The following is a 23,607-nucleotide window of genomic DNA, read 5'->3' as shown; positions in this document are numbered from 1 at the left end:
TATGCTCAAGGTTCTAGCCTCCAGCCGGCGCCCGAATCTTTGGATTGGATTCGGATTGGATGGGTTAGCCGAATTTAACCCTTTGCTCCGGACGAACGATATAGTAAATCGATAAGAGCTTGGGAGGAATCGGGTGTCTCGCTCAATAGTATCGAATAGTCCAACTGGTCCGTATCCGGCTTTGCATGCACAGCAGCTCACGATACCGGCATCCGCTCAACATGTTTTTACTTACGCATGACCGTCCTCGTGCGGGTCCGGTATTACACATATCAAAATTCGTCTCAACTCCCCCTTTCCATTACTAACTATACAAACAGAGCTACCGGATACAGCTACCTTGTTGGGTTGGACTGAGACCTGCACTCTTCTATACGTGCCTCATACGTGTAGTAATTAAGAGAAATGATTAAACCACTTGTGCGCGTGTTTTGCTGTTTGAAGATCTTTACTACTCTGATTTCAACGGATCTCGTAGTGTTAGCCTAGATTTGGCTGTTCTCCGCCTCTGGCATTTCAACCCAAAAAGGGTTTCTACATACGTACTATATGGCTCGGGTTCTTATTTGACTGTCGGACTGACCTTCTATCGCAGACAATATGAAGCTTGTTCTACGATCTAGCCCTAATAATAAATAGGAGAGGTGCCAAGAATCGCATTTTCATTATTGGCTCCTCTAATAGTCACATTACAGGCTACAGGACGGCCAAGTCTTCGATACTTTCACCGACTGTTCGGGACCGCCTCGTGCAGCTCCGGGGTAACATAGTTCGGCAACCGCATTGGCTAGGGCCGGCGCGCTATCGTGCTCCGTGTTATGGTTACGCAAGGGAGATCTGTGGAGAGAAATGTGCAACGCTAACTCCGCGATTGTTCTTATCCTTTCCTCTCCCCCCCTTCTTTATCTTTCTTTCTTTCTTTCTTTTACTTTTGATAATCAAAGATTTGCTCCTAGGACCCTCGCACTTTGACAGCTAGAGTCTAAGTGTGGGATCCCCAACTATCTATTGATAGTAATCTCTTTTTATAGTTAACTCCGAATACCACTACACCGACATGTTTGGGTGGTTAGGGTATGTTATTACCGCATATATGTGAACGGCCAAGGTATTTTTAGCCGTTCCGTTGATTAGCGAACGAGATTGAATAGTTGGGCACCTACAACCGAACTGGGTACCTAACCTAATAGATGCGGCATTCGGAGTTCCTACACGGTTCGCAAGCTGGAACCTGGGGTTTCCTCTGGATGCACGTGTCCAATGTCACAGGAACAGATGTGATGGTCATAGCTTACCGTCTTACCTTGTTACCTTGTTGGCGGGACGTAGGCATGCGCGAGATGCGGTGCCTAAGATGACGGCTCGTTTGGGGAGATGAGAGTGGAGGAATACGATCTCAATAATAGGGGCTGCTGGATACTTCCAAGTTGCACGATTGGGGGGCTCTAACTGTTGAAAGCCGAAACGAGTCCCCCGTGCGACTTTTTAATTTCACACGCGTACGGCTGTCTTTCATCGACACGGTGTCTCATTGTTGATCTCGATAGTTAAGAGCAGCGGGTTTTCGCGAGCTAAGCGTCTCGGTCCGAAGCTGTTTTCGTTTTCGTTATTATAAAAGTTTATGACGGCTATGCGTTGAAGGCGCTTATTCTTGCAGGATACCTACCTATGTACCTGGGTAGGCAATCTGGCTGATAATCTGGCCGACCTGCATGAGAAGCAGTACGTAGGTAGCTATCACATAAGGCTGGTTAGATGTAACGGCTACTTACATGTATAGATACGCCAAGATATATTTTACATGTAGGCACTTGATGGCTTGTCTTGATAAGGCTGTAATGTAATCTAATGGAGTGGTCTTATATTATTATCTAGCCTGGCTAACGCGGACGAGGCGGCTTTAAAATATCATACGGGAATGAAGGGCGAGTCTGAGGTTTTTGCTTTTGCGTTTCCCGCCGCCACATTCTACTACCGCAAAAGTCAACAAAAAGCTCTGGAACAAGTTCTATTTAGTGGCGTCTCAATATCGTACGCGATTGTACAGAACGCCAGAATTTTAAGTTGTCTAGTGCCCAAAACGGCATCCCGTCGCTATCACATGCTGCATGCATGTCTTAGGTAGGTATGTAGGTTATGCAGCACTTCTGATAAGACGTGACAGGGCATCGTGATATTAGGCTGTAATACCGGTAGTTGCGCTGTTTATGTTAGATATCCAACGTAACTATCGGGATGATAAGCTATTATATATTATATACAGAAATCCTTAGGTTAGCTTTCTCTTAACTGAACGTCGAAGTTCTGAGGATGCAAAAGCTACGACGAGATCGGCGTTTTTTGTGTATACATAGGCTAGGTTAGGTACCTAGGTAGTTTTAGATCCTGCAACGGATCTATGTAAGGACAGAAAATCGAGAGACTCCACCTTGGGCTAGGTTTGTAATGACGTATCTTATTTTGCATGTAAACGGATCTTGAAGCTTGGATCGATCGGGCTAAACAGCCCCTCTTCTATCTTTTTAATAGTGAGGATAGCTTATGAAGCTGATTCTGGAGCTCTTAAGAAGTTGAGAGCACTGTAAAAGAATGTAGGTACCTCACTTAATAAATAGAAATGTGGGTTAAATAAGCCGCTAGTTAGAATGTCCTGTAAAAGAAGTATAAAAATTTGCCCCGCTCCTTTTCGTATTTTATAGAGGCGTTATTAAATATTTTAACTAGTCGATACGGGAATTTGTGCTACTCATATCACGTAACTAATAATAACTGGTTATAGGCGTAAGACATGTTAGATTATTAAGGGGGAAGGGAATGTTTTACTGTTTTGGTAGAGATACCATCTTTGAAAAGCCTTTTTTTTTTTATCTTCCCCGACCCGTTGGCTATCTGCAGGTCCAGGTAAACCCTGTAGGTATATTACCTAATATAGTAAAGACCTCGCTTGCTGGCTGCTGGCTGGGTACGGTATCCGGACCGCTAAACTTGTTACGTCGGAGTATGTCTGACAAGTAGCAACGACGCAGGTGATAATCAAGGTTCAAGGTTTTTGGGGTAACTACCTCCTACAAGATGCCACTGGATGGAAGCCACATGGTCTATCTACATACATACCTACATACATACATAAGGTACTCAAGATAAGGTACGATGGAAGTATATAGATAATATGTAGGAAGGTATATCCTATCAATTGTCCATTGTCCATTCAGGCACAATAAGCAATTCTCTATCTTCCATGATCCTTGCTACTTTCTGTTCGGCATGCAGCTCTTACACATACATACTACCACCATCTGCCGTTCTCCGCCCCATATTCCTATGCGACCCGCCGAGCCGTTTTTCTTTCTTTCGTCCAATTCAGTTCCTTTACGTCGCAGCGCCAGCTCCAAAGAGAACACAGAGTACACCACCCAACCAGACAAGGATAATGACCCGATCTTAATCCCAGTGATCATGGAAAATTAATTGATTGATTGAAAAAAGAAAATAACAAAAAAAAAAAAACTTGCATCGGCGGGCTAGGATTGGATTTGAGATACATAATTTTTTTTCTTAATTCCAATATTTGTTTTCGTTGCTTCTATCTTGTCTGGGTCTTGTCCTGTCTAGGGGGACATCTTATCGCTTTCATCTACTCTGCCTCGTCTGCTTACTTTCTTGGATTGCTTCTACTTGCTATCTACGTGCAACTGTATCTCGTCAGATCGGCCGAAACCTCTTCCTTTTACGGCTTACTTTTACCCTTATCTTCTTTCCTTATATTCTATATTCAAATCCATGCTATATTATTTGCTCTCTGCTTGAGCTATCTCGTATCGGGGAACGAAAACTCATTCGCGACATATTACACTTAACTACCCACTACTAACTTATACGATTCGCCTTCTCTAATTTATAGCCCTGTCTGAGCCCTACCGTACATCCCAGGATAATCTAAGGACAAGAATACTAGGCGAAGAATATGGGTGTGATGTATGGAGAGGTTTCTCAGAACGATAATGACGATGACGATCGAAATGGTGACACATCACCTTCAACACCATTCTCGCTAGCGCGCTCCTCGTCACCCATGCCTTTCCTCCCAGCTGTCGAATCGACTTTTACTCCTCTTTCAATGGATAGCGATACCTATTCGAGAATTGGGGTAGTTGCCGAAAGTGAGGGCCGTGATGCGCCTGGAAATAATTCTCAAGGGAGGAAGAGCCATAATAAGTTAGCTGCTGGCACGGCCACAACCAGGACCAGGGCTAGCATGAGCATCGGCGACATGGTCCAATCGTTATCACCGGCACGAGCCACACGTAACAATCGTAACGAATACGGTCTTTTATCTCCTGACACTGCCTTCTCGTCTCCTTCGTCTAGTCCACGCCCAGACGACATCGCTTCCAACCCAGTTTCTAATAATACTTCTTCCGAGAAGAAATCCGCGTCGAATTATGTCGAAACTGCCTATTCAAGTTCTAAAGGGACTAATGATGCTTCGACTGGAGAGTCACTAGTAAATAAGACGTTGTCTCAACATCAACACCAAGAACCACCACAGCCTATAATACTCCAGCCGAAACCTATTGTTCGCACTGCCTCTACAAAAAGTGTTTCCTTACGCCATCCTACTCCCGATCTAAATCCACGGACTGTCTCTTATGCAAATAATATTGCCCAGTTAGAGGCCACAGCTGAAAAGCTGTCGATGACTTCGTCAATCGAGGATGCAATTCGAGACTTACACGACGAACAGAAACGCAACGAAAGCCGACGGTCATCAATCCTAGCTGTAAGCATAGGCTCGATTCCTGAAAATAACGAACCGGTGTCTTTCACTGCGATTAAACCGCTCTCAACCACCAGCTCTATATTAGATACTAATAACGCGGTACGCTACGGTGGTTACTCCCCCGCTGGATTTATAATGTCAGACTCTTCTCTAGTTTCTAATCCAACGCGGATGCGATCTGGTTCTGGTCCTCTATCGCGACCTGAATCTGAGGTTGGTAACGTCATGTCGAGGCACGGACCTGGAAAGACTTCTACACGGAGCGTTAAGTCGGTATCTAAGCCGACCTTAACAGATATTGCCGAGATGGAGCCTACTACGCTTACACCAGCGGCTATGGACGAAGCTGATAAATTGGCCGAAGAACCGACAGATGAGACATTACGAATACCCCAGATGGAGGACATCGATCTTACACCTAATGCAGAACAGTTCGGGATGTCGAGTGGCCATGATTATTGGAGCCATGGTGTTACTGAGACACAAGAAGGATACGGTCATAATGGTGATGATATCAGGCCTCCCACTGCTGGGTCTGCTGGCACGTACGAGCAGGCGGAGAGAGCATTCGCAGATTTTGATGGGGCATATTGCCCATCCGACGTTGACCTGGAGGATTCGCTATTTATGCCCTCGTTCTCTAACGGACCATCAATGGATGCCCCCTTCCTACGTCCTTTCGACCCTGTTTTATCAAGGATGCAAGAAGAGCCAGGCTATTCGAAACCCACCATATCTAGACCAATCGCTCCACCAACCGTTAGGCCAAAGTCGTACATGGATCCCGAAACAGGCCAAACTATGCTCTATTACCCAGCGCGTGTTCCTTTAATGCTCAACTTGCCACAAAAACTCTCCAAAAAGCCCAAAGCTGAAGCACGTGACGCTCGTAGATCGCAGGTCCTGAGCAAAATGTCAGAGCCGGACCGCAAATCTGGCACCCTTTGGCTACCAGAGTATTTACCCGAACCTCCGCTCGAACCCATGGGGCCTACCGCCGAATCTTTCGTCCCTGTGCCGCTAAATAGTTCAGACGCAGACCCGCAAACCCAACCGGCTACAAATAGCCAACGCGACTCTCAATTTATCTCTCAGTCCAGCTACGGGCAAGGGAATGACGAAGTGCATGGAACCCATACTTCGGCTCTTAACCCAGACAAGCGGAAGTCGAAGATACCTAATCTTGATGGCTTACCACCACAACTACGTGCCAGTGCTTTTTTCGACCTACCTTCAGAGCCATCACCCACTATCCAGCTTAAAGATGGCTCTGCAATGGCCACCCTAGATAGTATCCTAGACGCTTCTGCTAAGGCGCCTGTTTCTGCTTTTACCGATCACGCGTTCGCAGGAACATTAGGATCAGAGGTATACGGGACAGAAAAGAAACGCAAGTCGCATATGAAACGTGCTAGCGCTACCGATTTGCTAGAGCCTAAGAAGAGAAGCTCTTTTCTACACCTCCGAAAGCTAAGTGCTCTTAGCCGACATTCAGAATCTCAAGAGGAGCGCCGCAATACCATCGCTGGAGGTACGAAGATCAACGGGGGTCTGGACGCTAAAGCAGAAGACGATGAAAGGGAACATTTGGCTGGTTCTGTCGACGGCGAAGCGGTACCAAATCACGCTGATGAAGACGGAGAAGGTGACGAGGAGCTAGTATATAATGGGCCCCCGACGACTTTATTGGCCGAGCTCCAGATGCGAAAGCAGCAACAGAAATTGCGCACTCGGCCGGCTGCTAGTGCTTTCCCTAACGGCTTGCACTCTACGTTACTTGAGATGGATACGGTCGCTCAGATCGAAAGTGACGCACGCAAAGGCAAGAAAGTAAATCTTGCGTGGGAGGACCCAAGCGCGGATCCAGCTACCAATTCGGACGACGAAGATACGCCGTTAGGATTACTTATGGCCGCGAAGGGACAAGGTAATGATATAACCGCCGCGATCGCTGAGATCAATCGGCCCCTTGGTTTGATGGAGCAGCGTGAGTTGGAAGACAGCGAACCCTTAAGTCAACGTCGTGACCGACTCCAAGGAAGAGAGGTTAGCTCAATGAAACGGCAAAGCATGATGACACTTGGTCAGGGTCTCCACAATGGAAGTAATAGCCTGGGGGCCATAAGCCCACAACTCCGTTTACACACTCCCGAGGAAGAGGAAGTTGAAGGTGAAACTCTCGGGGAGCGTATGCGGCGCCTAAGATCGCGTGAGCAAGCGGATAATCCTCTTCCTCAAGCTAGACCCGTCAGTTCTGCGTTTTCAATGGAACTTTTGAGTCAGCTAGGCGAGGCGTTTAAGGAGGACGAAAGTGATGACAAGAGCCAGGATAAGCGAAAATCTCAGCTTAAAGAAGAGGAAGAGACATTAGGGCAGCGCCGCCGCCGCCTGCAAGCAGAACGAGAAGCTCGCGAACAAGGAGAAACTGGCAACCTACTTAGTGGTGGGGTTGGCGACGCACGAAAACTTACGAATCGGCATTCGCTTGCTGATGTGCTTGGTACGCGCGGGTCGAAGACTCTTCTGCGTGATCCTAGGGCAGAAGCAGAGAAAGTAAAGCAACAAGAAGCTGCCCGATATAGACAAGATCAGGATCAGAAGATGGCTATACTTCGTGGTCAGATGCCTTCTAGTCTTAGCACACCAAATTTAAACCAACCCGGGGGGTATATGTCTGGTCGATTCAACGACGGTACAGGCGGCGGAACTGGTTATACGCGAACCAGCACAGCTTTAGGTGGCTATCCTAATCAAAGCACGGGAGCAAGCGGTGGTATGATGGGCAACACCTACCTTGCGGGTGGAGCTATGGGTGCCCCGATACCCTCCTACGGTGTTACAAACGGACTTGGTGCCCAAGTGAGCACCCCTTACGGGATGCAAGTACAGCCACCCGCTCAAATGGATAGAGTAGAGCGATGGAGACAGAGCGTTTTGCCTTAGGGGTCCTTCTCGCCCTAGGACCCGGGATACTCTACGACACTGAGGAGTAAAGTGAAACTAAACTATATTTACTTAATTCTCCTAAGCATCGCGCCGGCGTTTCATAACTGGTCTTAATGGGGTATATTGTATTATGCATGGGAGGCAGCATTGGTGTTCGAAGAAGGTATTCGAAAGGGGGGGCATAGGTATATATAGTTATAGCATATTATAACCAATGTAATTTTTAGGCTGTGGTAATAGTGGTAAATACAGAAAGGACCGAGTCTGGGGTAGAGGCAGCAGAGGCAGAGCGACGCATACACCTAATAATATATAGGTATATATACACACCAACGTAGTCATTATTCGTTTAGATACAAAAGGTTATGACCTGATAGAATTAATTCAGCATCAAAAGTTATGTAATATGTAGCTTGCGTTCTTGAAATAATAACCGCAGTAAAGGGATGAAGGCCACTAACCTAGAAGACCCAGGATAGTGATGTTGACTGGGTAGTATATGTCGATTATTTCTGGTCTTTGAGTAAGTAATGCCGGACGGAGTTTTGTATGAATAGTAGCGTGAAAAATTGGTATGGTCATCTCGTGTAAAATTTTCAAAGGGTTTCCGTAAATAGAAGTTGATGAGGTATTCGAGTAGTTGGGGGAAAGGAAGCGTATTAACCAACCAGCTTTTCTGCGACGTAGTGGGTGAACGGAACGACTCACGCGCTTCAAGTCCAAATCGCTGAGTCGTGATGTGAAGATATTTCCTTCGCATTTTCATAATCTGTACCTAGACGTTAATATCTGTCTAGCCTCATGGTCAAACGAGGCGAGTCGAAATAAGAAGCATGACTTACAAAAACTAATGATATTACTATACTAATAAGCCATCCTATGGGTACTAAGACATACACTACGTACGGACGTGCTGTCTGGCTACAAGGTCCCCCTTATAAAAGCGAGTCATGCCTATTCTTACTTTACTCTTCGGGTTATCAGCCTCCATAATAGAGCCTCTTGTTCTACTTACTCTAAATCAAAAAGGGGTCCAAAAAGGGGTCCAAAAAGGGGGTGTAGACAACCTTAGAACGGATAGGCCAATTACACTCCAGAGGGACTCGGGGCTAGTGTTATAGTTAATTCTATCATGGATCCTGTCATGAATTCTGCAATTCACGTGGAATAATGAGCCTAAATGAGCCCGAGTTGTCACATAGAGTTCGAGTCTGTTAGCACGGCCCGTTAACTCTAAGTGCTTTTTTGGTGCCGTGCCCTGAACTATTTAGGGACTATCGCTACACGCTAATCATTCTCTATCCTCCTAAGTGACAGGATGTGACGCCGGCCAAGTCCGGTAGATAGTAGCATCTCCAACATCCTTAGCATCGTACCTACGCTATGGTAGCCTAGTTGTCTTAGTTGTCTTAGTTGCCACGTGCGACTGAATCGTAACCAAATCTTGACATATTTTCAAGCCACACGGCTTGGACGCTTTAGCATTCTTAAAGCATTATCCGTACAGAGTTTTATTATAACGCAATTGCTTTCGACCTAACCTACCCTAGTTGTTTCGATAATTTTTATAGTAAGTCTACGCCACAGGACTAGTAGTGTATTCGATATTCGGAGGGGGGGTTACTTACAACCACTTGCAAATTATAGGGCAAGGTATGTATCTTGACTATCCTGTCAGTCGAACACAGAATTCTCGTACCTGACGCCAGGTCACGCTAAGATGCGCTTCTACGAGTTCAAGGATAAGTGCATACGACTAATGTTGGCCCCATAATCTTGATGGAAACGGTTTCGATGTACTACATGTGCCCTTAACAAGAAGAGACATTATTCATTTCACGAAGTGGCATTTGAGTATTTGCAAGAGGAACGGCTATGCCGACGACTTGCTAAGCAGGAAACAATCTGCCGCCGTCGTCTGGAATGCTTCCCACACCCTTGACGGGATCCCAACCTCTAATGTCATCATGGAGTACATACTTTACCATAGCGGTTTTATACTTCTGTTCTCGTCTGACCTTGGCGCCTCCTTAAACGTGTATATAAGTGCTTAGACTTTTCCCAATAGTTGGACTTAATCATGTCTGCCTTCCCTAGTATTCATAACAGAGCTTCCTTGCTCCTCCATCGCTCGTTCTCTTCTAAAGAAGCATATCTATCCCGCTTCGCTGTCTCTCATCTATGATATATTATAGTTGTTAGCTGTCTTTCGAGGACTAATACTATAATTCTTTTCATTTTATTTGACTTTCATAAAGACCAAAATGCTTCCACGTTTAGCTCTAGCTGCTTCCCTCCTATGGGCATCTAAGGCCCTCGCTGGCTACCAAGCTAGTGCATCAGACAACATTGCTATCTACTGGGGGCAAAACTCGGCTGGTGCCGCCGACGCTGGCAAATCCCAGAAGTCACTTTCCGAATACTGCACCAGGGCCGAAGTTGACATCATTCCCGTGGCCTTCGTGTCTAACTTCAACCCCATACAGTTAGACTTGACAAATATGGCCGATGATAAGAACATGGCTGAGGAGATCACCACGTGCCAGAACGCCGGTAAGACTATATTACTATCCATCGGAGGAGCTACGTTTACTTCGGGGCCTTCGAGCCCACAAGATGCTCAATCTCTGGCCGACCAAATTTGGGCAATGTTCGGCCCCCCTGGTAATGGAGACGGCGGTAACCGTCCTTTCGGTAACGCAGTTGTCGATGGCTTCGATCTCGATATCGAAGCCCCGCTCCCAAACATGGCACCCTTCGCTGCGCGATTACGCGAGAATATCGACAAGGCCAACGCCGGCGGCAACCGAAAGTTCTACCTCTCCGCGGCGCCTCAGTGCCCGTTCCCAGACTATAACAACCAGGCCATGCTGCAGGGCGACGGGGCCGTAGCCTTCGACTTCGTTATGGTGCAGTTCTATAACAACCGCAAATGCGATATCCGAGTCTTCAACGGCCCCGGTTCCGATCCCGTCTCAACACGAGATACGAACGACCCTATGAAGACAGGCTTCAATATGGCTCAGTGGGACGAGTGGGCGCGCACAAGCAAGAACCCCAACGCCAAGGTATTCCTCGGCATCCCAGGTGGCCCCACGGCCGTGACCCCGTCCGAAAAGGCGTCGTACAAGGCACCAAATGCTTTAGGCCCCATCATCGCCTACAGCAAGCAGTTCTCGAGTTTTGGCGGGGTCATGATCTGGGACATGTCTCAGGTCTGGGCCAACCCCAGCTTCCTAGATGCCATCTCCAAAGATGTCAAGTGTCCACCTAAAGGGAATGCTGCGCGATCTACTAGCGCTGCTACCCAGATGATACGACGAACGCATCAACGAGAGTGGCAGTCATGACTGGCTTCTGTTGAATTTTTTTCTATTTAATTCGATTTTGATGGGTAGAGGCGTTGGGAGTTCTTTAGGGACTCCCGTAATGCAGTTAGTAGGCTGCCCAAAGGCGATGATTCTACTGGAGATAATATAGGAGTTCCCAGGAGTTTCCTGCTGTGCATACATTTATATTATACCTACAGGTTGGGTTAAGAGGGAAGTTTCATTCTGGCTAGGTTCTGGAGAGTTAGAATAGTCCCCCATTGATACCCCCAATTACGCCCATGAGAAGCGGACGAGATTGCATCATATTAGGTAGTTTAGTTAATTTATTTTTTTGGTTAATACGTTAAAACCAGACTTTTGTGAATATTCTTATTTTTGAAATACTTTGAATAGTTCTCTCCACCCCCTTTTCTTTTCCGTGAGCAGAAAGGGGGCATTCTAGCAAGTTATCGGTCTATCGTCGAATCCACATGCACGATTATGTCTCAGACATTCCCTACGCTATGCCCGTTATTCCCGCTATCAGCTAGTGTCCATAGCTCCCTGAACCTGGATTCATGTGTTTGGGTGGCCTGTCTCAACTATACTTCCCTTATCCATTACTATAACTATGTCAAATCCAAGCACCACATCCAACCGGTGGCTGGCCATGGTGACTTGTATACCCTTCGAACTCTTCCCTTATGATGTTCTGTATTTCCCTGTTTATGCCCCGGTCTACATTCGAACTGACCCCATTCAGAAGCAGGATCCCGCCATCATTACGCTTTTCTCTCCTAATTCTGATTGAAGTTGTCTCGTTCCAAGCCTCCGCCTCAGAATGGCACGTGCAAGATTGAATAGCTGCTATTGACCCCCCTGAGAGAGTATCCGCAAACATTCCAGTCGCGAGACTACCACCCTCGTCGATAAAATCCTACAGCTTCACAATTTTTAGCACAGCACGATACTCGTTTTCATTGGGAATACCAAACGGGTCCATGTTAGTTTGGAAAGACATGCCGTTAGGTAAGAACACCGGGTCTTGAGGTACGGCAATTATACGCTGGCGAAGAGTAGCGCGATCGATTTTGTGGAGGGGAATATCACCAACAGTGATTCTCTCAGCTCATGATAAAATAGGATTAACATTATGTTCATATACCTCGTGCGATGTGATCTAAACTAAATACGTATATGTACCAAGGTGTCTCGTAGATAAAACTGTTGCCTATGGATAGGATTGATCCTGTATTTGGCTAAATTATGTCTCCTTCCAAGTTGTATACTATTGAGTTATATAACCATTAGTAGTATAGTACAAATAAGAGGTACATATCTTACTGTTCTAGTCCTCCTAGACTTGTCATCTATTTCTCTGTTATAGTCCTTTCCCATGTTTCCGTGACAATCCTCCAGTATCGTTCGCCATCTGATCTCATATGCGATACGTGTGGACTACATTCGAACACTTCTATTCGTACCTCTAGTCCCTTCGCCACAGCTTGCCTTGCATGCATTTCGACATGCCTCCAATCAACCATGAGATCAGCTTTGCCGTATATATATGAACGATTCGTCTGCTTGACCAAGTCTAAGTTGTTGAGAACCCTCCAATTTACCGAAAGGAAATTCTCGCCAGTTATGAATCTTAGAGCATGCAAGATCCAGAGGCAGGTAACAAACGCAATGACTAACGGAGTCGCGATCAACCGTAGGAGGCCCTTAGGAAAGTTGATTATCATTACATTATAAGTAGGAGAAAATGAAAATAACCCGGGACACGAATCGTATACTGCAGCATGAAGCGGAAAGGGGCGCCCTGTTTGAGATTGGAACAGTTCATATAACGCCCGCATAGTAGTCGAGCCACCATTCGAGAATACGTGCTAAATACACGTTAGTATCTTTGCAAAGCACCAAGTATAACTTCCCATCTTGTGTAGACACGTCTTTGAAAATTAGGAGGATGTAAAAAAGAACAATGAAAAAGAGGCATTTCGTTTTAATACGCCAGAGTTTTCATGCATACCGTTAGTATCTCAGGTTCAGTTGGGGATGCCGACAGAAAGCCCGAATCGAGCTGGGACAGAAGGTATGTGAAAGCAGGTTCAACAGTTTTCTGTGCAAGGGATCGAGACATGGATTCCTTGAAGACAAACTTGGCCAGTATGATCCTGGAAGTAGGATAAATAGCTTGGTAACGCGTGATATACTTGGCAATGTGTAAGTCTTGTGCGTCCATCCACGATGCAACGAAGATGAGCTTCGGGACTCGCAATCGGGTAGTTTGTCGTGTAACGATAGATTCGGGTTCATAGATATATACGAAGGGAGTCAGTTCCTTCATCATCGATAGTGGTTTAACCACAGCCGTGGCCGGTTGGTTTGATGCCATCTCGTAGTTAAAGTTATTAAATTATTAAATATTGTCTGTTGATTATCAATTCCTCGTGTTATATATATATATAACTACCATAGCGGGGGTATGTGGGTACAGGGAACCGTTCCTTATTTAAAAAAACGTTCCCTGAAATGTTTTCATACCATAACAGTTGCCTCGTTCCCTACTGTGAAAATGGTTCTCAAAAAGGGAATGGTTCCCAAATCGTGGAATTTTGTCATTTCACGTGACTTTCACGTGAAAAAGTGGGTCTAAAAGTCAAAAAAGTCAAAAAATTAGAAGGACTGGTCCTCGAACCCACCACTCTCGCGTTCGTGTAACCATAAACCCCACCATTAAGGTTAAAGTTTAAAGTGTAAACATTTGAGCTAATGGGACGAGGTGGCCAATCTCATCGAATTATTTCATTGTACAATTTTTTGGTTTTTAGCCCTTATAACCTTTACTTCCGAAATATTATTTTATTAAAAAAAAAAAAACTTTAATGAAAAAAAAAAATTTTAAAAATTTTTTTTTAAAATTTGTTTTTGTAAATGATTTTTTTTAAAAATTACAGGGTAACCCCTCCCGTACTTAGCCATTTTGACCAAAAAGGGTTTTTTTTCTTTTTTTTTAGGTAAAATTGACGAGAATGCTTCCCAAAAAGGGAACGGTTCTATAACAGGGAATGGTTCTTGGCACTAAGAACATGGGATCCAAGGTGGGCCCAAAAATCCCAAATGTAGACCCACTTATTTGCGGATTCAGCCAATCAGAGGCCTGGAATCAAGGGAACGTTCCCTATTAGGGAACCGTTCCCCAAAAATAACCATTCTCTGAAAACCCCCACCTCCGCTATGGTATATATATATAAGTTATGATAACAACTTAGTTTGGGATTTATATTATTTATATATTTATAAGGTATTTATATCAAAGGTCGGAAGGGATATTTGATGCCTCCGCAGTGCCAAGATACATATCTATCCATAGATCTGGGTAATTTCGGCGTAACCCTTGCTCCGTTTGATCACTATTAATCGGTCATAACGGAAGTTCAAGTTGCCGACCCGCGTTTTATCACTCTCATATAGATATATCCTGCGTATATCTTCAATGTTGAAAGAGAGTATCAACTTACGAGTAGTAATGTCAAACATAACACAAGCGCGACATAATCTTGAAGAACGACGGTTACATGTATCCTAAAGCATACTGCAAGATACTACATACAGACAGATAAGCGAGTGCCTTGTATCTGTGCTACTTACATATCGATTCTCTGAATTCAGTCGATGTGTGTAACTCAGTTAAGCAAACTTCCAACTACCTAGTTATGACTTGCTATTTCTATAAACTGCATCTTATACGGATCCATATGCGGATATCTTATAATAAATATCCACATGCAAACAAGTTGAAATAGCTATAGCGTACCTATACTATCACTTACATTATCTAGGTAGGTATGTAATGTATGACCTTATACATCTGCAGTGACCCGCGTCCAGATTCCCCCCCCCCCTGATTTCATTACGGCTTCCTACGTAGGTTACTTCTTACATCGGTAAGGCAATGTCAAATCATATCCTTGTCGAAACGAACGACTATGTGTAGTGTGTACGTGTGCCCAGTCTAAATACATGTTATGCAGGGTCAACTCTGAAGCCCTCGGATTTCTATAAGTCTAAGACCGAACTCACTCTTAGATGACAGTTCCAACCACAACTTTAACCTCTTCTATTAAACCCATTTCCCACTTACACTTTTAATACGACCCTCCGAATGACATTCAATATGATGACTCTAAAGCCACTAGCTCTGTTCGGGCTTCTGGTCCTATCTCTAGCTGCCCCTACCCTTGTCCAGTTGCCTTCGCTCAATTATACCCAAAGCCTTACCTCTGGGGATTTTATCCACTCACTATCTCTTCCCGGTTTCCGGTTCCGTCGTACCAAGCCACTTACTTCAATATCTATTGATAGAAAGGTCCAAAACTATATAGACTTGAGACGTATTCCCCACGATGTGCGCAAACCACGTCGCTCCGCGGCGATCTTGCTTGGTCAAGTCCAACGCAGTAGCGGCGGAAAGGGGTATGAAAACGTTACAGCTATTAATCACTATGCCGCCGAGTATGCGGTACAAGCTTCATTCAATGGGCGGCAAATGGACGTTGTTATAGATTCAGGGTCTGCAGATACCTGTAAGTCAACATTGAGAACCCTCGTTCACGTGTTAGGTTTTTGACCATAGCTCATATTTACAGGGGTCATAGGATCCAACTTCAGCTGTAAAGGGAGTCTGAATGAGACCGTATCAGATGATCTATGTGCTCTCGGCCCTGCATTCGCAGGCAATTTCACTGGGGGGGCTCTGCCTAATATGCATTTTGCTATTAAATACGGGGACGGCGAAAGCGTACAGGGCCGTAAGTAGAACTCTATAAGGAATTATAACGGAGAAGTGTCATCGAAAGAACAAAATGCTAACTCTTTAAGATAGTATTAGGGAAAATGGTGAGTAATTTATAATACCTACATAATGTAAAAGTAATAGCGGAGGATGTCCTATGCAGATCCAGGCTACGTAAATACACATATTAACGGGTATCCTGTATTATCCACGGGAGTAGCCATTATCTAATTAGTATATCATCTAGGACGTCGACTTTGCAGGAGTAACGGTCTTCGATCAGGAAATTGCAATTGCTAGCCAAGGCACATGGCGCGGTTAGTATATGCCTTATCTCTCGGTAGCATCTTTTTTTCATTAGTACTCTAACTTGAGTTTTCAGGTAATAATGTCACTTCTGGCATCCTTGGGCTCGCCTACCCGTCCCTCACTAACGCGTACTGGGGAGACGACATTTATGACAATAGCCAGTTTCTCTCAGTTCCATATTCGCCCCTCTTTACATCAATGGTCACCGGTGGGTTGACCGCGCCATACTGGACCATTGCTAGTATGCTAGTTCCTCTTCCCTCTTTCCTAGAAGTATACTGATATAATGGTAGTGGCTAGAAACTCTTCCCTTGGTTCCGTGAGCATCGGCGGAATGCCACCAGTAGATATTAGTAAGAGCGACCACGACCAGACCCCTATTATCATTGTATGTAAGCTCATTCCCTACTAAAGTCTTCCATAAGTTGGTATGTACATTAACAAATCAGGCGGATATGATCGACAGAGACAGTACTTCTTGGAAGCCATCTTTCTATACCATCGTACCAACAGCTTTTCGATTCGGGGGAATTACGACGGGCGGGCATTATCCGTTCATCTTAGACACGGCTACATCGTTAATCTATCTCCCACCAGGTGAATACACTTTATTTAAACAGTCAAAGGTATAGGTAGCTAATCTTGTGGTTAAGACCTGGCTGAAATGGTCAATGGCAAGTTCGACCCGCCTGCATCATATCTCTGGAATTACGGTGCATACTTTACAAGCTGCGATGCTATCCCCCCAAGTTTTGGGGTCCAGATTGGAGGGACTACCTTCTGGGTTAACCCTAAGGATCTACTAAACAAGGAGGAGAGGGACCCTCTGACTAACCTATGCCAAACTGGAATCGGAAATGGAGGTACTGGTCCTTACATCTTGGGAATTACATTTTTGACCAACGTTGTTGCGATGATGAATATCGGATCTGGTAACATCGAGTTCTGGAGTCACCAGTTCTACTAAGATTGAAAAAAGACAACTCTTATATGTTTGCGAAATATAATACTAATAAGTATAAGGCGGACATGTTGGCCAGATTCCAGATTGTTAATCATAAATCGGTCTCGTTCGTCATCTAATAATTCCGCTTCGTTAATAAAATAGGGAGAAATCTCATGTAAGAGCTGACTATTTAGTTAGAAAGCTGTGATAAAATAGTGCAATACTATACACCTTGAGTAATATTATGTGCCTACATATGTTCTTCCCCAAGGACTAACCGAAATAGGGGTTCCAGAAGGTCGGCATAGGATCTCCCGATATCCCTGTCGGCTCCTCTAAATCTGCTTGGCTGGGAATCTCCGTTCAGGCATTGCACGTGGTGTCGTGAATTCTGCGCGCTATCCTCACCGATAGGGATTGTCCTCGTTATCTCGAAATAGAGTCTTCATCTTCTCTGGTCAGTTTCAGACGATGAAAGTAATTTAGCAGATCTAGTAAATTTCGTTAGACGGATCAAGATCTCAAGCCAACCTGATCCTTCTTTCTGGTTGCTTCAAGCACTACATGGTTCCCCGGAACGGTTTACGTAAATCCCGCATAGCGAGTAGACGTCGCAACGGTCAAACAGCATTGATATTAGCGGTCAAGATAAATACTAAGGAGGCCTCAAGCGTAGGATCCTATGGTCTACTAGGGCAGGAAGAACATCTTTATCATAGGCCGGATCTCACGGCGGGAACCCGAACTATACAAAATTGCCACGATGAGGGGCGTCGTTGCAGGGGGCCGAAGAGGTCACGCGTGGAGTTTTTCCAAGGTGAGATGATGTGTTTTACTTCTCGACACGAACTTGTTTGCTTCTTTCTACTACCGCCGCCTGGGATTTATAATGTAGCGGATAATCAGCCCCCGTGACAGTACGGAGCGGGATCCAATCGCGATTGCGGGTTTGTTACTTGGTATGGTCCTATGGTCTGTGTGAAGAGCGGAAGTATGGCCGATTTAGTCAAAGTTGACTTATAGACTATTATTTTCTGACGTGGAAGACCTCGGTGGCTGCTGGGGGTTAAAAGGAATTGGTGTATCGTGGCACCAACCACATGATGTGTGATTTACACCGGCAGTCATTCTTTTTTGCTGAATGCAGGAGTTGTCGGGAATCTTCCCAAGCGGGAAATGAAGAAGATAATGTTTTCGGGAGTAGTCGGTTGCGGGTGGACGGATTCTTATATTATTAGGTTAAGGCATAGGCAATTAGGATTCCGGCGAGTTGCCGAGGACTTTTATTTATTTTTGTGTATTTGATTCCGATGTTGAAGACGGGACGGGGACCCCTGATAGTTCATGGTTTCTTGTTGTGTGTCTCGAATAGAAACGAAAAGAGATATGAAAAATTTAATACCAAAGTTGGTACTAAAGTTGGTTTAATACATGTTTGGTTGATGATAACTAGCCAGATAGCTAAGCAATCAGCAAGAAGCAGCAAGCAAGCAACAAGTTTATGGTCAGGCAAGTGTAGGCTGTAAAATCCATAGCTGAAAGGCTATCTAAAACTCTAAAAGAACAGGGTCCAGCTCGGCTCATATTAATTTCTGATTGGTTCTCTCGGCTTTCTCCATTGGTCCTTTTTGCCCCGCATCCCGATACAAAGCGGGTTCTCCATTAGAATGCGGGGCCCTATTGCCGACTTTTTATATTTTTTTCTTGAGCTACCCCAGCTGCCTTGTGTTGCGCTGTAGCTGCGCTGTAGCTACCTGTCTGTTGTACATTTGCTAGACCCTGTCGCTGGTTCCTGAGAATCCCGGTGTTGCATCCAATCATGTCCCAGTAGTGACGGAATCTCCTGCATCACCGCAACTTTCCTTCCCATCTATGAATCCAGCCCATTGTCTTCTTTCTTCTCTGGATGCAACACTACATACACCACCACCCATAGCTTTTTTTTTCCCACTATTTGAATACCAAAATTATTAGAAGAAGAAGAATACCAACGTGATATAGTCTCTTCTTTACTGGTTGTCTTTTTTTAACACCTGATCAGAATTCATAATCTCATCTCATCTCATCTAATTCCTTTTCTCCGATTTTCAAATTCGCTTCTTGTCCGCATTGTCGTATTCTCTGTACTCTCTACTACCCATCTTACCTATTGCCTCACATGCTCCCGTTGCTTACGCCTACACTTACAACCTCGCTACATCGGAAAGTTGGAGAATATGGCACCAGGCACTAACGGCCGCGTCGTCCAGGTTGAGGACACCAAGATCTGCGTTGTCATGGTTGGCTTGCCTGCACGAGGGAAGAGTTACATAGCACAGAAAGGTACTACCAATCCCTCCCCTCTTCTTCCTCCTCTTCTGTCTAGCTATTGCAAAACTTTAGAAGGCTGACCTGTCTTACTCGTTCTGAAGCCCAGCGTTACCTTCAATGGCTCTCCATCGACGCCAAGACATTCAACGTCGGTAACTACCGACGTCATGACGCTCCTCAACCGCCAGCCGATTTCTTTGCTACTAGCAATCTCGATGGAGAACGCAGACGTCGCGTCGCCGCCGAGGCCGCTATTGCCGATATGCTAAGCTGGTTTCGCCAAGGCGGTGTGATCGGTATCCTTGATGCTACCAATTCTACTAAGGAACGCAGGAAATGGGTCTACGACTTATGTACCAAGGAGGGTATTGAAGTCTTGTTCGTTGAATCCAAGTGTGATAATGAGGACCTCATCATGGCCAACATCCGAGACGTTAAAACTACCAGTCCTGACTACAAGGGCCAGGATCCTGAGAAAGCCGCTCTAGATTTCCGCAATCGAATAAAGAACTACGAGAAAGCATATAAGAGCATTGATGCTGACGGTGACGAGAATGAATATACCTACCTCAAGATTATGGATGTTGGGTCTCAGGTTATTATCAACCGTATACAAGATTACCTACAAAGTCGGGTAGTCTACTATTTAATGAACTTGCACATCCGGCCGAGATCAGTGTGGCTCTCGAGGCATGGAGAATCACTGTACAACCTTTATGGACGAATCGGTGGAGATGCGGATCTATCTCCACGAGGACATCAATATGCTAAGAAGTTGCCTGAGCTCGTTCGTCAGTCTGTCGGTGTAAGTTTATATCTAACCTAAAAGCTTATGTTGGATAGCAAGACTTACATGATTTGATAGGGTGATCGCCCCCTCACGGTATGGACCTCGACCCTGAAGCGCACTATACAAACGGCTCGTTTCCTACCTGAGAATTACAACCAATTGCAGTGGAAAGCATTAGACGAGCTCGATGCGGGCGTCTGTGACGGCATGACGTACCAGGAGATCAAGGACGTTTACCCAGAGGATTTCGTAGCGCGCGACGAAGATAAATATAATTACCGCTACCGCGGTGGCGAGTCTTACCGCGACGTTGTTATCCGTCTCGAACCTATTATAATGGAGCTTGAACGATCTGAGGATATCCTGATTGTTACCCATCAAGCCATATTGCGCTGTATATATGCATACTTCATGAAGAAGGACCAGTCTCGCAGTCCCTGGATGAATGTCCCGCTCCACTGCCTCATCAAGCTCACACCACGTGCCTACGGTACCGATGAGGAAAGATATCAAGCTGATATTCCTGCTGTTAGCACGTGGAGAGGTAAGGGAAGCACCGCTAAGCACGAAGACCCTGTCCCAGAGGCGAATCTGGGTTACACTCCGACGGCGGCAGTTCACTAAGAATCTGCCTCGATGACTTTTGGTATTTTGGTATTATGACTATGACGAAAATAAGAAAGGTAGGGTAGAGCAGGACAACTACCACTACTAGACGGTCCGGTGGATTGGTTCAGAAGGGCGCATTAACGGATGAATACATTGTTACGGTTCTTGTTTTGGCAACCGGCTTTGTGGATAAAAAGGAATCGCCGCATATTAATATACATAGAGTGGGGTGGGCTGCTTGCATGAAATAAGTGTCCGGTGTTGTAAATATATTTCCATACCTTTATATATCCCATGGGCACTAGATCATTGATAAAGGTTAAAAAAATTGTGTTGGTAACAACTCTACTTCTTCATTTCTTAGAGGTGTACATGATACTATATTCTAAGGGGAATACTTACCTGTACTTACCTGTACCTAAGGTATCTGTAGGTATATACCTCTAACCTACCTGTATGTTAGGATTATCTTACATTGAAATCACGTGCGCTTTATTTCGCTGTTACAGTGTCTGCATCACGCAATGAGAGCTAAAATGATCGAGTTGAAGTAAGTTCCGATTGCTTGGGAGCTAGACGTGAGTATGTTGGATACTATATCAACCCCTTTTCTGTCTTAAATTACTTCATTACTCTTTATACACACCTATACAGCCAACGCCATCAGATGTGAGAGATACAAGAAATATAAATCTCCACGCGAGAGCCCCCATTAACACTTGTCAACATTATTTCACTTGATTAATCAAGCGCCAATAACTTCCCAATAACTAACATACGTTGTAGGTGGGTAGACTGCCGCCCTGGTAAATGAAGCCAGCCTCCCACTGTGGCTCGTCCAAGCTGATGAGGGTGCCGGCCTGACCGCCGGCTACGCATAGGGCTTCAGCTGAGGCAAGCTGGCTGCCGACGAAGTTGGTATCGGTCGACAGTTGTTGACATAAAGCACAAAAGAAGCCCCAACACGTTCCGTATTGGAACAATAGGCACGCGTTGGGCGCTACTATTAGGGGTTGGTCCAGTGCAAACACCTCGTCGATTACGTTGTTGCAGTCGCTGTCACCAGGTGGGGGGCTCTATGGACAAAGGGCGAAATATTAGTAAAGGAATGGACATAAGTAAGACAAGACGGGTGGATGAAAGACTTGAGTTTCGACGTGGTCTTTTGAATATGGCATATAATTGTGGTCGACACAACTACTATGAAAAGGGGGACAAGAAACGAGAGACGTACCGAGTTCCTGCATTCATAGAAGTCCCCGGCGGTGGATTGGCGCGACGATAGGACTGAGCTGGTGGGAACTTGCTTCAAGTTCACCTTATCGAGATGTAGCGACGGCTGGATAGTCTCAATTTCATACACGGGCTGTGGCCGGCGGGCTTCCTTTTGGACGTGGTTAAACCCGTCTACAGCAGAGGCGGCGAAGCCAGCAATAAGAGTGAGGAAGAAGGTTGACTTCATGGTGGCAGAAGTTTATTTGAATTACGTGATGAGGATTGATCGACAGAGGCTGATATTCTCCGGGAATGGTGCAACATCTTTCCCAACCAGAAGACTATACGCACACTTTTTATACTACTTTCCCCACGCACATATCATACGCTTGGCTTGCAGGGAGACAACAAACAGATAGGACTACACTCCGACATACGGTAACCTTGAGCCCTAGGACCTGCCGGATGAGGCATTGGACGTTCTCGCCTCGGTGGGCAGATGATAGCTCGCGGTCTCGACCTGATCGCAACTCAGCTCGTAGTCGATCTGGAGACTAGCCATAATGTCCATAGCCATGCTTCTACGCGGTTCTTCCTAGGCGATAGATGTGCCGGCCCTACCAGTCTGAATCCTGTCATGACCTAAGCCTCGCAACCCCCCAGCATCGTCCAATGATTTCCAACTTTCTCAGCAGCTTGTAAGGCGCCGAGCTCCACCTCAGCCGTGGCCATCATATCCCCATGGCACACCCTTGCGGAGTTCTACCAGAGAACATGCCAAAAGGCCGGACGAGTCCGAGTCTCGGCCGCGTGATACGACATGATCCAAGTAATATCTTGAGCTTACAATCACCTCACAGCTACCTTATTGAGATGCCTACTCGCAACGGTGTCACATCACACTGCAACGTGGTACCCAAGCCCAAATCCAATAAGACTAGAACACGGGAGACGGGCACGGAGGAAGAGGGTAGTAGTTCGGCCGATGGTGATGAGCCTAGCGCACCACGAGTACAAGAATGATGTTGAGGCGGAGAAGGGCAGTGAATAGGGGTAAGTGGAATATTCTACTGGGGGGACGGTCCATCATACCTGCAGAAATGGAATCTATGAGGACAACATTTCCCGGCAGTATGAATGCATATAATACCTATAGAACAGTCAGTTTCCAGGACTCCTCCCAACCTGAGTAGCGGATATGCTTCCCCATAGTATAATATCAACTAATATATCTGACAGAGATTACCAAGCATCTGGGGTACCGAACCCTCAACCTATCTCACACGGGTCATGAGATATAGGATTCCAAGCTGAACTGGTGCCGAGAATCTAATTTAAAAAAAAAACCGACGATGCCGCGGCCAGGACGCCGGGTAAGGCAGCTCTGAGAACGGATAGGAAAGGCGCGTGAGCGAATGGTATGGGGGTTAAGTCGCGAGCCAGAACGAGGAAGAACTACGTCGACTTTATCCGCGAATTTATCCAGTGCAACGGTATGCAAGCTGTAATGCACCTCAACCTGCAACCCTCGCGTTCGAGAAAGGGCATCAAGAGACAATAAGCGAGGGAGTGGGAACAAGTACCCGGCAGCCT

General features: G+C 45.6%; 6 protein-coding genes across 6 annotated transcripts; 4 read left to right on the top strand and 2 right to left on the bottom strand.

The window, feature by feature from the left end:
* Nucleotides 1-5,086: 5,086 nt before the first annotated feature.
* GL218_08752 (uncharacterized protein) lies at nt 5,087-7,723 on the top strand (the record flags this gene model as incomplete). The annotated part of the gene is made up of 1 exon (XM_033585560.1): nt 5,087-7,723. The coding sequence occupies one exon, from the start codon at nt 5,087-5,089 to the stop codon at nt 7,721-7,723; it is 2,637 nt and encodes an 878-aa protein (XP_033440592.1).
* Nucleotides 7,724-9,990: 2,267 nt separating this feature from the next.
* GL218_08751 (Endochitinase 33) lies at nt 9,991-11,076 on the top strand (the record flags this gene model as incomplete). Its single annotated transcript, XM_033585559.1, has 1 exon — nt 9,991-11,076. One exon carries the CDS (start codon nt 9,991-9,993, stop codon nt 11,074-11,076), a length of 1,086 nt encoding a protein of 361 aa, XP_033440591.1.
* A 1,331-nt stretch (nt 11,077-12,407) lies between these two features.
* Nucleotides 12,408-13,435, bottom strand: GL218_08750 (putative indole-diterpene biosynthesis protein; the record flags this gene model as incomplete). Its single annotated transcript, XM_033585558.1, has 2 exons — nt 12,408-12,926; nt 13,070-13,435. 2 exons carry the CDS (start codon nt 13,433-13,435, stop codon nt 12,408-12,410), a joined length of 885 nt encoding a protein of 294 aa, XP_033440590.1.
* Nucleotides 13,436-15,589: 2,154 nt separating this feature from the next.
* On the top strand, nt 15,590-17,111 carry GL218_08749 (uncharacterized protein; the record flags this gene model as incomplete). Its single annotated transcript, XM_033585557.1, has 8 exons — nt 15,590-15,626; nt 15,690-15,851; nt 15,926-15,939; nt 16,083-16,152; nt 16,218-16,385; nt 16,438-16,532; nt 16,594-16,741; nt 16,798-17,111. The coding sequence occupies 8 exons, from the start codon at nt 15,590-15,592 to the stop codon at nt 17,109-17,111; spliced, it is 1,008 nt and encodes a 335-aa protein (XP_033440411.1).
* A 2,195-nt stretch (nt 17,112-19,306) lies between these two features.
* On the top strand, nt 19,307-20,814 carry GL218_08748 (Fructose-2,6-bisphosphatase; the record flags this gene model as incomplete). Its single annotated transcript, XM_033585556.1, has 3 exons — nt 19,307-19,412; nt 19,502-20,205; nt 20,266-20,814. 3 exons carry the CDS (start codon nt 19,307-19,309, stop codon nt 20,812-20,814), a joined length of 1,359 nt encoding a protein of 452 aa, XP_033440412.1.
* Nucleotides 20,815-21,569: 755 nt separating this feature from the next.
* GL218_08747 (uncharacterized protein) lies at nt 21,570-22,261 on the bottom strand (the record flags this gene model as incomplete). Its single annotated transcript, XM_033585555.1, has 2 exons — nt 21,570-21,875; nt 22,034-22,261. The coding sequence occupies 2 exons, from the start codon at nt 22,259-22,261 to the stop codon at nt 21,570-21,572; spliced, it is 534 nt and encodes a 177-aa protein (XP_033440403.1).
* Nucleotides 22,262-23,607: the final 1,346 nt, after the last annotated feature.

This window comes from Daldinia childiae, assembly GCF_008694065.1.
Source record: "Daldinia childiae strain JS-1345 chromosome Unknown Scaffold13, whole genome shotgun sequence".
Taxonomy (NCBI): Eukaryota; Fungi; Ascomycota; class Sordariomycetes; order Xylariales; family Hypoxylaceae; genus Daldinia; species Daldinia childiae.
Note: the sequence above shows the minus strand (reverse complement) of the source record. Positions and strands in the feature narration are given on the sequence as shown.